General features: G+C 40.8%; 2 protein-coding genes across 2 annotated transcripts; both read left to right on the forward strand.

The window, feature by feature from the left end:
- Nucleotides 1-9168: 9168 nt before the first annotated feature.
- Nucleotides 9169-12726, forward strand: LOC149670720 (uncharacterized). The gene has a single exon (XM_089840457.1). It carries the CDS (start codon nt 9169-9171, stop codon nt 12724-12726), a length of 3558 nt encoding a protein of 1185 aa, XP_089696583.1.
- On the forward strand, nt 12727-13683 carry LOC149670721 (uncharacterized). Its single transcript, XM_089840458.1, has one exon. The coding sequence runs from the start codon at nt 12727-12729 to the stop codon at nt 13681-13683; it is 957 nt and encodes a 318-aa protein (XP_089696584.1).
- The last annotated feature ends 413 nt before the right edge of the window (nt 13684-14096 follow it).

Here is a 14096-nt window from a genome sequence, read left to right on the forward strand (position 1 = left end):
ATTAAATGGTCGTCAGGTATTGTAGAAAAACCTTGACTTTTTACTTCACATCTGAGACGTCACAACACCGCTCCCGGATGGGCTCGAACCACCAACCTATTCGTTAACAGCCGAACGTGCTAACCATTGAGCCACGGAAGCTCAGAAATTAAATGGTTGTCAGGTATTGTGGAAATGTTATGACTTTTGAGAGGTGTTGTGGGGTCTCAGTTGTAGCGTAAAAAGTCATAACTTTTCCACAATACCTGACAACCATTTAATTTCTGAGCTTCCGTGGCTCAATGGTTAGCGCGTTCGGCTGTTAACGAATAGGTTGCTGGTTCGAGCCCAACCGGGTGCGCTTTTGTGACGTCTCAGATGTGAAGTAAAAATTCAAGGTTTTTCCACAATACCTGACGACCATTTAATTTTTGGGCTTCCGTGGCGCAATGGTTAGCACGTTCATCTGCTATTCAAAAGACTGGTGGTTTGAGCCCTCCCAGGAGCCTTGTTGTGACGTCTCAGATGTGAAGTAAAAAGTCAAGGTTTTTCCACAATTCCTGAAGACCATTTAATTTTTGGGCTTCCGTGGCGCAATGGTTAGCACGTTCATCTGCTATTCAAAAGACTGGTGGTTTGAGCCCTCCCAGGAGCGGTGTTGTGACGTCTCAGATGTGAAGTAAAAAGTCAAGGTTTTTCCACAATTCCTGAAGACCATTTAATTTTTGGGCTTCCGTGGCGCAATGGTTAGCGCGTTCAGCTGCTATTCAAAAGACTGGTGGTTTGAGCCCTCCCGGGAGCGGTGTTGTGACGTCTCAGATGTAACGTAAAATGTCAGAGTTTTTCCACAATACCTGACGACCATTTAAATTTTGGGCTTCCGTGGCGCAATGGTTAGCGCGTTCAGCTGCTATTCAAAAGACTGATGTTTTGAACCCTACCGGGAGCGGTGTTGTGACGTCTCAGATGTAACGTAAAATGTCAGAGTTTTTCCACAATACCTGACGAACATTTAATTTTTGGGCTTCCGTGGCGCAATGGTTAGCTCGTTCAGCTGTTAATCGAAAGGTTGGTGGTTCGAGCCCACCCGGGAGAGGTGTTGTGGGGTCTCAGATGTAGCGTAAAAAGTCATAACTTTTCCACAATACATGAAAACCATTTAATTTCTGAGCTTCCGTGGCTCAATGGTTAGCGCGTTCGGCTGTTAACGAATAGGTTGGTGGTTTGAGCCCATCCGGGAGCGGTGTTGTGACGTCTCAGATGTGAAGTAAATAGTCAAGGTTTTTCCACAATACCTGACGACCATTTAATTTTTGGGCTTCCGTGGCGCAATGGTTAGCGCGTTCAGCTGCTATTCAAAAGACTGTTGTTTTGAACCCTCCCGGGAGCGGTGTTGTGACGTCTCAGATGTAACGTAAAATGTCAGAGTTTTTCCACAATAAATGACGAACATTTAATTTTTGGGCTTCCGTGGCGCAATGGTTAGCACGTTCAGCTATTAATCGAAAGGTTGGTGGTTCGAGCCCACCCGGGAGAGGTGTTGTGGGGTCTCAGATGTAGCGTAAAAAGTCATAACTTTTCCACAATACCTGACAACCATTTAATTTCTGAGATTCCGTGGCTCAATGGTTAGCGCGTTCGGCTGTTAACGAATAGGTTGGTGGTTTGAGCCCATCCGGGAGCGGTGTTGTGACGTCTCAGATGTGAAGTAAATAGTCAAAGCGAAATTCAAAAGTTTAGGGTACCACAATGATGAATATATGGCAAAAATATTAAACTGCACTAAACATTGCAATTAGGGTAAAAAATTCAAATAAATTTTAAGCTTAATCCACTCTCACGAACCACGCTCAAATTAAGATTAAAACCTCACAAGTTTTTCGTACAGCCACAGTAGTTTCCTATTTCACTTTCAAATTAATTTAAATGATCATTAAAATATATCAAAAGCGCATACTACTTGTATTATAAACTAAATCCACACAAGATTAACAAGATAAGCCGTTAAATTAAACTCGATCAATTATAATTAATGTGAAATTAACCCAAAATACGAATGTTTTGGGTAAATTCATGGATACCTTATAATTAATCTAACAAATTAAAATTAAAACTACACTTATCTTTCACCCAGCCTCCACTTTCCTGTTTAATTCTTACGATTAATTAAATTGTCATTTAAAAGCATTTTTCCCCCATTTTGAAAAGAGAGCCATTGAAAAGGAGCGATATTTAAAAGTTTTGGGGCAAAATAGTGATTGTTCCGCAAGAGTCAAACAGTCACGCCTCTAAAGTTTGCAGCTAGGGAGAATTTCTTGTTCAAACTCGTTTAATAAACAGAAATAAGACTAGTAAAAGAAGATCAGCCGTTAATTTCAACTTAATAACCATATTTAACGTGAAATTAATCGAAAACAATACGTTTTTTGGGTAACTTTAGATAAATCTTAACTGAAATAATAAAATAAGATCAAACTACGCGAGTTGTTCTTTCAGCTTAAATGTTTTCCTATTTAACACTAAAATTAATTACATTTTCACTATAATACATTAATGGGCTCCAAATACAAAATTTTAGGGTAAGGAATGTGTCAAAATGAAACTTTTCCATTTAAATTTTAATTAGGCCTGTGCGAGTCCAGTTTTTTAGGGTTCGAGTCGAGTCTCGAGTCCTTAAAAAAGCTCTCATAGAATCTCGAGTCGAGTCTTTTAATTGGTATCGAGTCCTCGAGTCCTTAAGTCAGCTTAAGAACTAGGTTTCAAGTCCAGTGTCGAGTCCTGATAATTTATGGCAAGTATAATAATATAATATAATTTATGGCAAGTATAATAATATAATATAATTTATGGCAAGTATAATAATATAATATAATTTATGGCAAGTATAATTTAGTATGACATCTCCCGTTGGCAGTATTGGGGGTTTTACATATAGGAAGCTGTTGGTCTGATCTCGACAACACTGTCCATATTTCAAATACCGTCGTTTTTAAACTTCTTTAATAAATAAAGTACAACATTATTTGCTTATCGAAATCAATGTTTTTGAATATAAGTTAAATGTAATTAACGATACTTAAGTACTTCTTTAAGCAATTAGAAATAGATCAACCCCAAATGTATGACGGTAAAGCAAAAATAAAATTATTCAAATTTTAATTACAAAAAGACTGAAGTGACAGATATTATAAAAAAACGTCTTGGTTTGGACCAAGGCCGAAAAAACAAACGATATGTGTGAGGTTTATCATTTGACTGAAGTTTCAGATATTGCAATTGTTTTAGTTATTTTTATCCATTTAATCCTTAATCAATATTAAATTCAATCAAATGATTTTACTGTTAATCGATCTAGTCCCTCTAAATTAATTGAAAAAATTACATATCTACGCTTTTTCAAGAACAATTACATTTTCCGAAAACATTTTATCATGAAATTAATTATTTTGAAGGGATTTCGTGTCGTTGCTCACTAACTTGTAAGCACCTTGACGGGCATAGTTTTAATTGTTGCTGGCTTAACAAATTTTCAAGTTTGCACCAAAAAAGTTTAAATCTGTAGTAAGTTTCTGAGAAGACTGATTTTAGAGAAAATATGATAAAGAACTTTTTTTCTCAAACTAATGTCGTCTTCTTGAGACAAAGCAACAATGCTTATCCTGTGTGGTTTCGTTTAATAGATGGCTCTCTGTAGCACAGGAAAAATATGATATCGGCAATATCGGTATAAATATAACCAGCAGTAAGATAAGGGACTAGAATTAAAGTGCCCTAGCATTGGTAATAGAGCCTAGCACTAGTGAACAAATTTGACGATTTTATGCCGCTTCCATCACCAAGTGAAGAGTTTGGTTACCTCGTTACTTCTAGTCCCTTATCTTACTTCTGATATAACCGAAGGTAAGGGTAAAGATTACATAAAAAGAAATACTTCTCAGTACCAATGACTTGTTATATTCATTTCATGCGGAAATAATATGGGTATACACATTATTCATTAACAGTTATGCGAAGGTCACACTTTACTCCGACCCCCCTTCCTCTATTTTCCCAATATAAAAATTTTTAAAAGCACCAGTGTTTCAAGTGTATGGGTCATCTGAGCCGTCGCAACACACTCAGCCAATAATACCATATAGTTCGAAACCTTTTCACATTAGTGACTCTCCGGACTTGCCCGCCAACCTTAATAACCTAAAACTATAAAACATTCCTGTACATGAATGATTATGGTTGTGGCTTGTCACTCACTAGCGCCTGAAGGACCGATCACTCAGTGTAATTTGTGTACATTTGTAAGTGAGTAGACCATTTTAGAAATTACATACAGAGAAACTAAAACACAAGGGTGATGCCGCCATTGGGGTCTTCTCTCTCTCGCCTAGAAGCACCGCTATAGGCAGAGCGAATTGACTCCGTCTGGCGGTGACCCTTGGTGCGAGGGATAATACCCCAATGGTGGCCTCGCCCCTGTGTGTTTTCCGAAATGGTCTTTAAGCGTGCTAAAATGATTACGCGTAATACGTAACCGGTGTACAAGTAGCGCCAACAATGTAGAAAGGGGTGGTGACGTTTCAAATGAAGACTGAGTTATGACCAAGAAATTCTAAAGCACGGAGAGGAAAATTGCAGTGCAATGTTTTCTTCATAGAGGCGACAATAGAAATGTAGCATTTCGATTAAATTTTTACATTTTCCTTTCGAATTATGTCAAAGTTCGCTTGCTCTTTTTAGAAAGTCAATAGAATATTTCAAACATTCTATGTTGATAGCTCAACACGTACTCCCTTCAAAATAATTAATTTCATGATAAAATGTTTTCGGAAAATGTAATTGTTCTTGAAAAAGCGTAGATATGTAATTTTTTCAATTAATTTAGAGGGACTAGATCGATTAACAGTAAAATCATTTGATTGAATTTAATATTGATTAAGGATTAAATAAATAAAAATAACTAAAACAATTGCAATATCTGAAACTTCAGTCAAATGATAAACCTCACACATATCGTTAGTTTTTTCGGCCTTGGTCCAAACCAAGACGTTTTTTTATAATCCAAAGGAGATCCCAGTATCTCTTGTAGAACAAGAGTTATGAGCCCTCAAAGTTTTGTGCAAAAATCATAAGTAACATATTAAATAAGTGAGACGATACCAAAGTTGACGAACACTTTGCTTAATATCTCGGCCCCTGCTTGTCGTAGCTCAATGTTTTTAGAATGGTTAGATGGGGGACAATTTGGACTTTAACATATCCTAAGGACATCCCCGTATCTCTAGTAGACACAGAATTATGGGCCTGCAAATTATAGTCTAATGCATTTCCTATGGACGGGTTGTTTGTTTACGTTTAGCTTAATTACTCGGCCCCTGTTTGTCGTAGCTCAATGTTTTTAGTATGGTTAGATGGGGGACAAATTGGACTATAACATACTCAAAGGACATCCCCGTATCTCCAGTAGAAACAGAGTTACGAGCCTGCAAAGTATAGTCTAATGCATTTTCTATGGAGGGGTTTGTTTGTTCACGTATTGCTTAATTACTTGACCCTGTTCTTTCGATTAAAAATAATAACATATCTTTAGTGTAGCGGTTATCGCATCCGCCTCACTCCCGGAAGGCCACAGGTTCGAAACCGCGAAGTTTTTTTTTTTTTGCTTGGAACATGCAAAGATCTTTATAATTATCCGAACATTTGTGTCAAGGTGACATTATTTACATCCCCGTATCTCTGGTAGAACCAGAGTTACGAGCCTCCAGAATTTAGTCTAATGTATTTCCTATGGAGGGGTTTGTTTGTTTACGATTAGCTTAATTACTCGACTACTGTTTGTCGTAGCCCTAATTCTTAGTATGGTTAGATTACAGACAAATTGGACTAAAACATACTCAAAGGACATCCCCGTATCTCCAGTAGAACCAGAGTTACTAGCCTGCAAAGTTTATTTTCAAAAATCAAAAGTAACCTTCCAACAATAAGTGAGACAAAAAATAAGTTGACGACGATATTGAGGTAGCCTCAAGTTTAAAGTATCCTTGTATGGGGAGCAAAGAGTACTATAACATATCCAAAGGAGATCCCAGTATCTCTTGTAGAACAAGAGTTATGAGCCTCCAAAGTTTAGTGCAAAAATCATAAGTAACATAATAAAAATAAGTGAGACGATACCAAAGTTGACGAACATTTTGCTTAATATCTCGGCCCTTGTTTGTCGTAGCTCAATGTTTTTAGTATGGTTAGATGGGGGACAATTTGGACTATAACATATCCTAAGGACATACAGAAAAATTGGACTAAAACATACTCAAAGGACATCCCCGTCTCTCCAGTAGAAACAGAGTTACGAGCCTGCAAAGTATAGTCTAATGCATTTCCTATGGAGGGGTTGTTTTTTTACGTTTAACTTAATTACTCGGCCCCTGTTTGTCGTAGCCCAAAGTTTTTAGTATGGTTAGATGGGGGACAATTTGGACTATAACACATCCGAAGGACATCCTCGTATCTCCAGTAGAAACAGAGTAACGAGCCTGCAAATTATAGTCTAACTCATTTCTTATGGAGGGGGCTTGTTTCTTTACGTTTTGCTTAAGTACTCGGCTCCTGTTTGTCGTAACCCAAATATTTTAATATGGTTAGATGGGGGACAAGTTGGACAATACCATACTCAAAGGACATATCCGTATCTCCAGTAGAAACAGAGTTACGAGCCTGCAAAAAATAGTCTAATGCATTTCCTATGGAGGGGTTGTTTGTTTACGTTTAGCTTAATTACTCGGCCCCTGTTTGTCGTAGCTCAATGTTTTTAGTATAGTTTGATGGGGGACAAATTGGACTATAACATACTCAAAGGACATCCCCGTATCTCCAGTAGAAACAGAGTTACGAGCCTGCAAATTATAGTCTAACTCATTTCCTATGGAGGGGGTTTGTTTCTTTACGTTTTGCTTAAGTACTCGGCCCCTAATTGTCGTAGCCCAAAGTTTTTAGTATGGTTAGATGAAGGACAAGTTGGACTATAACATATCCTAAGGACATCCCGGTATCTCTAGTAGACACAGAGTTATGGGCCTGCAAAATATAGTCTAATGCATTTTCTATGGAGGGGTTTGTTTGTTCACGTATTGCTTAATTACTTGACCCTGTTCTTTCGATTAAAAATAATAACATATCTTTGGTGTAGCGGTTATCGCATCCGCCTCACTCCTGGAAGGCCACAGGTTCGAAACCGCGAAGTTTTTTTTTTTGCTTGGAACATGCAAAGATCTTTATAATTATCCGAACATTTGTGTCAAGGTCACATTATTTACATCACCGTATCTCTGGTAGAACCAGAGTTACGAGCCTCCAGAATTTAGTCTAATGTATTTCCTATGGAGGGGTTTGTTTGTTTACGATTAGCTTAATTACTCGACTACTGTTTGTCGTAGCCCTAATTCTTAGTATGGCTAGATGGGGGACAAATTGGTCTATAATATACTCAAAGGACATCCCCGTATCTCCAGTAGAAACAGAGTTACGAGCCTGCAAAGTTTATTTTCAAAAATCAAAAGTAACCTTCTAACAATAAGTGAGACAAAAAATAAGTTGACGACGATATTGAGGTAGCCTAAAGTTTAAAGTATCCTTGTATGGGGAGCAAAGAGTACTATAACATATCCAAAGGAGATCCCAGTATCTCTTGTAGAACAAGAGTTATGAGCCTCCAAAGTTTAGTGCAAAAATCATAAGTAACATAATAAAAATAAGTGAGACGATACCAAAGTTGACGAACATTTTGCTTAATATCTCGGCCCTTGTTTGTCGTAGCTCAATGTTTTTAGTATGGTTAGATGGGGGACAATTTGGACTATAACATATCCTAAGGACATACAGACAAATTGGACTAAAACATACTCAAAGGACATCCCCGTATCTCCAGTAGAAACAGAGTTACGAGCCTGCAAAGTATAGTCTAATGCATTTCCTATGGAGGGGTTGTTTCTTTACGTTTAACTTAATTACTCGGCCCCTGTTTGTCGTAGCCCAAAGTTTTTAGTATGGTTAGATGGGGGACAATTTGGACTATAACATATCCGAAGGACATCCTCGTATCTCCAGTAGAAACAGAGTAACGAGCCTGCAAAGTATAGTCTAACTCATTTCCTATGGAGGGGGCTTGTTTCTTTACGTTTTGCTTAAGTACTCGGCTCCTGTTTGTCGTAACCCAAATATTTTAATATGGTTTGATGGGCGACAAGTTGGACAATACCATACTCAAAGGACATCCCCGTATCTCGAGTAGAAACAGAGTTACGAGCCTGTAAATTATAGTCTAACTCATTTCCTATGGAGGGGGTTTGTTTCTTTACGTTTTGCTTAAGTACTCGGCCCCTGTTTGTCGTAGCCCAAAGTTTTTAGTATGGTTAGATGAAGGACAAGTTGGACTATAACATATCCTAAGAACCTCCCGGTATCTCTAGTAGACACAGAGTTATGGGCCTGCAAAATATAGTCTAATGCATTTTCTATGGAGGGGTTTGTTTGTTCACGTATTGCTTAATTACTTGACCCTGTTCTTTCGATTAAAAATAATAACATATCTTTAGTGTAGCGGTTATCGCATCCGCCTCACTCCCGGAAGGCCACAGATTCGAAACCGCGAAGTTTTTTTTTTTTGCTTGGAACCAGCAAAGATCTTTATAATTATCCGAACATTTGTGTCAAGGTCACATTATTTACATCCCCGTATCTCTGGTAGAACCAGAGTTACGAGCCTCCAGAATTTAGTCTAATGTATTTCCTATGGAGGGGTTTGTTTGTTTACGATTAACTTAATTACTCGACTACTGTTTGTCGTAGCCCTAATTCTTAGTATGGCTAGATGGGGGACAAATTGGTCTATAACATACTCAAAGGACATCCCCGTATCTCCAGTAGAAACAGAGTTAGGAGCCTGCAAATTTTTTTTCAAAAATCAAAAGTAACCTTCTAACAATAAGTGAGACAAAAAATAAGTTGACGACGATATTGAGGTAGCAATTGGAATTTTTTCTGGAAGAAGTGGACAAGTCGTGGCAAGTCATCGATGATGCGCATGTCAAGGTGGTCTCGTTGGACGCTGAAAATGCTGGCCTGCATGAACGGAAATGGGATGACTTATTCACGTTGTATACGAATTCGAAATGCGCACTTAAATCTATGCTAGCCACTATGGTTCCAATCTCGACACGTCAGTTGTCTGTAGGGTCATATTCGGAGATCAAATTACCTAAAATCAACCTCCCAACGTTCGCGGGAGAAATACATAATTGGATATCATTCCGGGACATGTACCTCACTGCCATCCACAACAATCAAGAATTATCAGATGCCCAGAAATTTACCTATCTCAAGTCAAGTTTAACCGGAAACGCCGTAAATCTAATCAAATCACTCACCATTTCTGATGCCAATTACACCATTGCTTGGGATACGGTCACCAAGAGGTTCGAAAACAACAGAGAACTCTACTTTGCCATTATGAGACGATTCTGCTCGCTGCCCATGATACCAACCAGCAACTCAAATGCCTTACGATCGATCCTGGATGCGGCGATGGAATGTACCAGAGCTCTCGACACTCTTCCGATAGCGAATAAATGGGATGCCGTTCTGTTGTTCCTTCTAACCCAGAAGTTAGATCCGTCCTCTAAGGAGCAATGGGAACTTAGTCTCAAGAACACAGAGATACCAAAATCAAGCGATCTGCTGGAATTTATTGAACAAAGAGCGCGCTCCTTGGCGGCATCATCATCCGGTCGCAATCCTCACGTCACAAGGAACCCAGTGACCTTGCACACCAGAACTGGAGCATCGTCCTCAGATGGTAAATGTTCGTTCTGTTCCGCCAATCATTTCAATTTCCGATGCCCAAGACTGTCCGCTATGAAGGTCCACGAAAGACGATCATTAGTACAGCAATCGAACCTTTGTTTCAACTGCCTTCGGACGGGACATAGAGTGAAAGAATGTCCACTGGAAAAATACTGCAAGACCTGCGATAAAAAGCATCACTCCCTTCTTCACGTGGAAGTTGAGAAACCAGACAAAGAGTCAAGTAGTCAACCATCCAATACAAAAGAGTCCGATAGACAACAACCAAGCCAGGCGCAGAATTTTCATGTCCAGGACGCCGCCTGTGCAAGGGATGATTCCATACTAGCTACCGCTGTAATCAAAGTAAAAACTGCGCAAGAGACAGCCCTTCAAGTTCGAGCTCTATTGGATGGCGGATCGACTGTATCGTGCATCTCCGAAGCGTGCATGGCGAGACTGGGCCTCGCACGAAAGAAAGTCCAGACGGAAGTAGTAGGCCTAGGTGCGACGCAACTCGGTCGAGCTAGAGGACTTACTCAGGTTCATTTCAAACCATTCTTCGAGGACACAACGTCAGAAAGGTTTTGTGTCAACGCTTATGTATTGAAGAAAATCACATGTCAGCTACCTTTACGAAAATATGATACAAGCAATTGGCCTCATCTCAGGAAGCTGCGACTGGCGGATCCCGAGTTTAACATCCCTGGCGACATTGATTTACTGTTGGGTGCTGACGTATTTTTCAAACTCCTTTTAAATGGGAAACGAACCAAGGATGCCTTTTCTCCGGATGCGATCAATTCCAAGCTAGGATGGCTGGTTTCCGGGCCGACGAGCATTGACCAACCTAGAGTACACCTTCATCATACTCTCACACTCGAAGAAACCCTGAATCAATTTTGGGCGATTGAACAAGTGCCAAAGACACAAGTCATGACGCCGGAAGAAAAAGCTTGCGAGGAGGATTTTCTAAAGTTCCATTACCGAGATCCAGCCGGAAGATTCGTGGTACGCATACCAATGAAAGAGCCAACGATTCCTCTTGGATCTTCGCGCGAGATAGCCCTGAGAAGATTCTACCAAATTGAAAGGAAGATCGACGCACGCCCGGAGTTGAAAGCCTTATACGAAGGATTCATGGAACAGTACGAAGAGTTGGGACATATGTCGAAGATCTTGCCAGAGAACCAAAAGAAGTCTGCAAGAGTCTATATTCCTCATCACTATGTAATGAAAGATTGGAACCAAACCTGTAAATTCCGAGTGGTCTTTGATGCATCTTCTAAGACCACCTCTGGATTCTCCTTCAACGACGCGCAACTCGTGGGTCCAGTGGTCCAAGATTCGCTATATGCCATTGTCATGCGGTTCAGAATACATCGTATTGCCTTTGTCGCTGACATCATGAAAATGTACCGCCAGATACTAGTAGTCCCAGAACAACGAAATCTGCAATGCATACTGTGGCGGTCGACACCCAAGGCTCCTGTTCAAGAATTCCAATTGAACACTGTAACCTATGGAACAGCCTCGGCACCCTTCTTGGCAACTCGAGTATTGCAGGAGCTGGGCGACACGGGGTTACATGAACATCCGTTGGGAGCTGCGATTATCAAAAGGGATTTTTACATGGACGATGTAATGAGCGGAGGACAAACCGCAACACAAACTAAGATCGCTATATACCAGATTCGCTCACTGTGCGATGGTGCCGGTTTCCGACTCAGTAAATTTGCCTCAAACGACCCTGATTGTTTAACAGAAGTACCGCCTGAGTTACAAGATTCCAAGAACATACTAGCGATGGATGACGATGCTCTTGTCAAGACACTCGGACTTTACTGGGATACGAGGAAAGATCAGTTCCTGTTCAAAGTACAACCTGCGCCCTGTCAGTTACCTCTTACGAAGAGGACTCTACTTTCCGAAATATCGAAGATCTTCGATCCCATGGGTTGGCTTGCCCCCATCATTATTCGCACGAAAATCTTGATGCAGGATGTATGGAAGGAGAAAATCGATTGGGATGCCGAAACTTCCGTAGGAGTTCAAACATTATGGGCGGATTTCAAGAATTCCATTATAAACATTCAAGATCTTCGAATAGACCGATGGATGCATTCTTTACCTGAGATATCCGTTCTCGAACTTCACGGATTTTCGGATGCATCCGAGAAAGCATACGCTGGAGTGGTATATCTGAGATCGGTCGATCAAGCTGGAAATGTCCACATTTCATTACTCACAGCAAAGACAAGAGTGGCTCCGGCAAATAAAGCGATATCAATCCCGAGGATGGAGCTCTGTGGTGCATTGCTCCTTGCGGATCTCATGGAAACAGTTCAAGAGTCCTTAAATCTGAACTTCAATCAAGTTAAAGCTTGGACAGATTCGACCATCGTATTATGTTGGCTGTCCTCTTGTCCACGTCGATGGAAGACGTTTGTCGCAAACCGGGTTTCAAGAATTCAAGAGATAATTCCGGTATCACACTGGCATCATGTTCCCGGACTTGAGAATCCAGCTGATGCAGCCTCCAGAGGAGTATCAGTGCCCGAGCTACTAAACCATAAACTCTGGTGGAAGGGACCTCTATGGCTATCCAGTCGGGAGCCGTGGCCAACTCCATCCATTTCGGATTCCAAGACGAATGCCACAGCCATCGAAGAAGAAGAAAAAATCGTCATTATGACCACAAGAATAATTGTTGATAACGACATCTTTACACGGTTCTCTACGCTTCTGCGACTACGACGCATAACAGCATGGATACTTCGTTTCAAACATAATGGCCTGAACAGTTACCGGAAGAGACAAGACCCCAACTTCAAAGCCGTAATACTTTCTGGTCCCTTGACAAGCATGGAATTAGAGAACGCGTTGCTCACATTAGTAAAGATAGTCCAAGCCTAAATGTTTCCGGAAGAGATAGAGTCCTTACGCCAGAGTAATCCGTTGCCGAAGCGAAGCAAACTACTATGTATACATCCTGTCTTGGATTCCATCGGGGTCCTCCGTGTAGGAGGAAGACTTAAACACGCAGATCTCGATACAGCCACAAAGCGTCCAATTCTGCTACCGAGACATCACAAATTTACGGAGATGGTCATTCAAGAGGCCCATACCCAAAATCTGCATGCTGGTACTCAGATGGTTCAGAGCATCCTATCATTAAAGTATTGGATCATTCGAGGAAGAGATGCAGTAAGACACCAAATTCGGAAATGTGCAGTCTGCACCAGATATCGTGCCGCCACCGCTAACCAGATGATGGGTGATCTACCAAGGGCTCGAGTTCAATACTGCCGAGCATTTGCGAGAACTGGCGTTGACTACGCAGGACCCTTTTATCTTCGTCCAATCACTCCGAGAAGCAAGACATCCTACAAGGCTTACTTATCCCTTTTTGTATGCTTCGTGACGAAGGCACTACATCTTGAAATTGTCTCATCACAAACCACCGAAGCCTTTCTGGCAGCATTGCGCCGATTCACTTCAAGACGTGGGAAGCCTAGCGATATATATAGCGACTGTGGAACGACCTTCGTTGGGGCCGCCAAGGAACTAAAGGAATTTATGAAACTGATTCAGTCAAATCCACACAATGCAGCTGTCGCAGATCATCTTTCCGCACAGGGCATAACATGGCATTTTAACCCTGCCGGAGCCCCACATTTTGGCGGACTATGGGAGGCCGGCGTCAAGTCGGTAAAATACCACCTACATCGAGTCATTGGTAACACCAGACTGACCTACGAAGAGTTCTCAACCGTAGTCACACAGATAGAGGGTTGCCTAAATTCAAGACCGTTAACTCCGCTTTCATCGGATCCCACCGATCTTAATGTTCTCACAGGGTCAAGTAATTAAGCAATACGTGAACAAACAAACCCCTCCATAGAAAATGCATTAGACTATATTTTGCAGGCCCATAACTCTGTGTCTACTAGAGATACCGGGAGGTTCTTAGGAAATGTTATAGTCCAACTTGTCCTTCATCTAACCATACTAAAAACTTTGGGCTACGACAAACAGGGGCCGAGTACTTAAGCAAAACGTAAAGAAACAAACCCCCTCCATAGGAAATGCATTAGACTATTTTTTGCAGGCTCGTAACTCTGTTTCTACTCGATATACGAGGATGTCCTTTGAGTATGGTATTGTCCAACTTGTCCCCCATCTAACCATATTAAAATATTTGGGTTACGACAAACAGGAGCCGAGTACTTAAGCAAAACGTAAAGAAACAAGCCCCCTCCATAGGAAATGAGTTAGACTATACT

The sequence above is a fragment of the Phalangium opilio genome, unplaced genomic scaffold, assembly GCF_054372755.1.
Source record: "Phalangium opilio isolate 3A_F unplaced genomic scaffold, DU_Popi_V2 ptg000054l_1, whole genome shotgun sequence".
Taxonomy (NCBI): Eukaryota; Metazoa; Arthropoda; class Arachnida; order Opiliones; family Phalangiidae; genus Phalangium; species Phalangium opilio.

Excerpts from the sequence above, each read along its gene's own strand:
- LOC149670720 (XM_089840457.1), top strand. The coding sequence starts at position 9,169 with ATGGTTCCAATCTCGACACGTCAGTTGTCTGTAGGGTCATATTCGGAG.
- LOC149670721 (XM_089840458.1), top strand. The coding sequence starts at position 12,727 with ATGTTTCCGGAAGAGATAGAGTCCTTACGCCAGAGTAATCCGTTGCCG.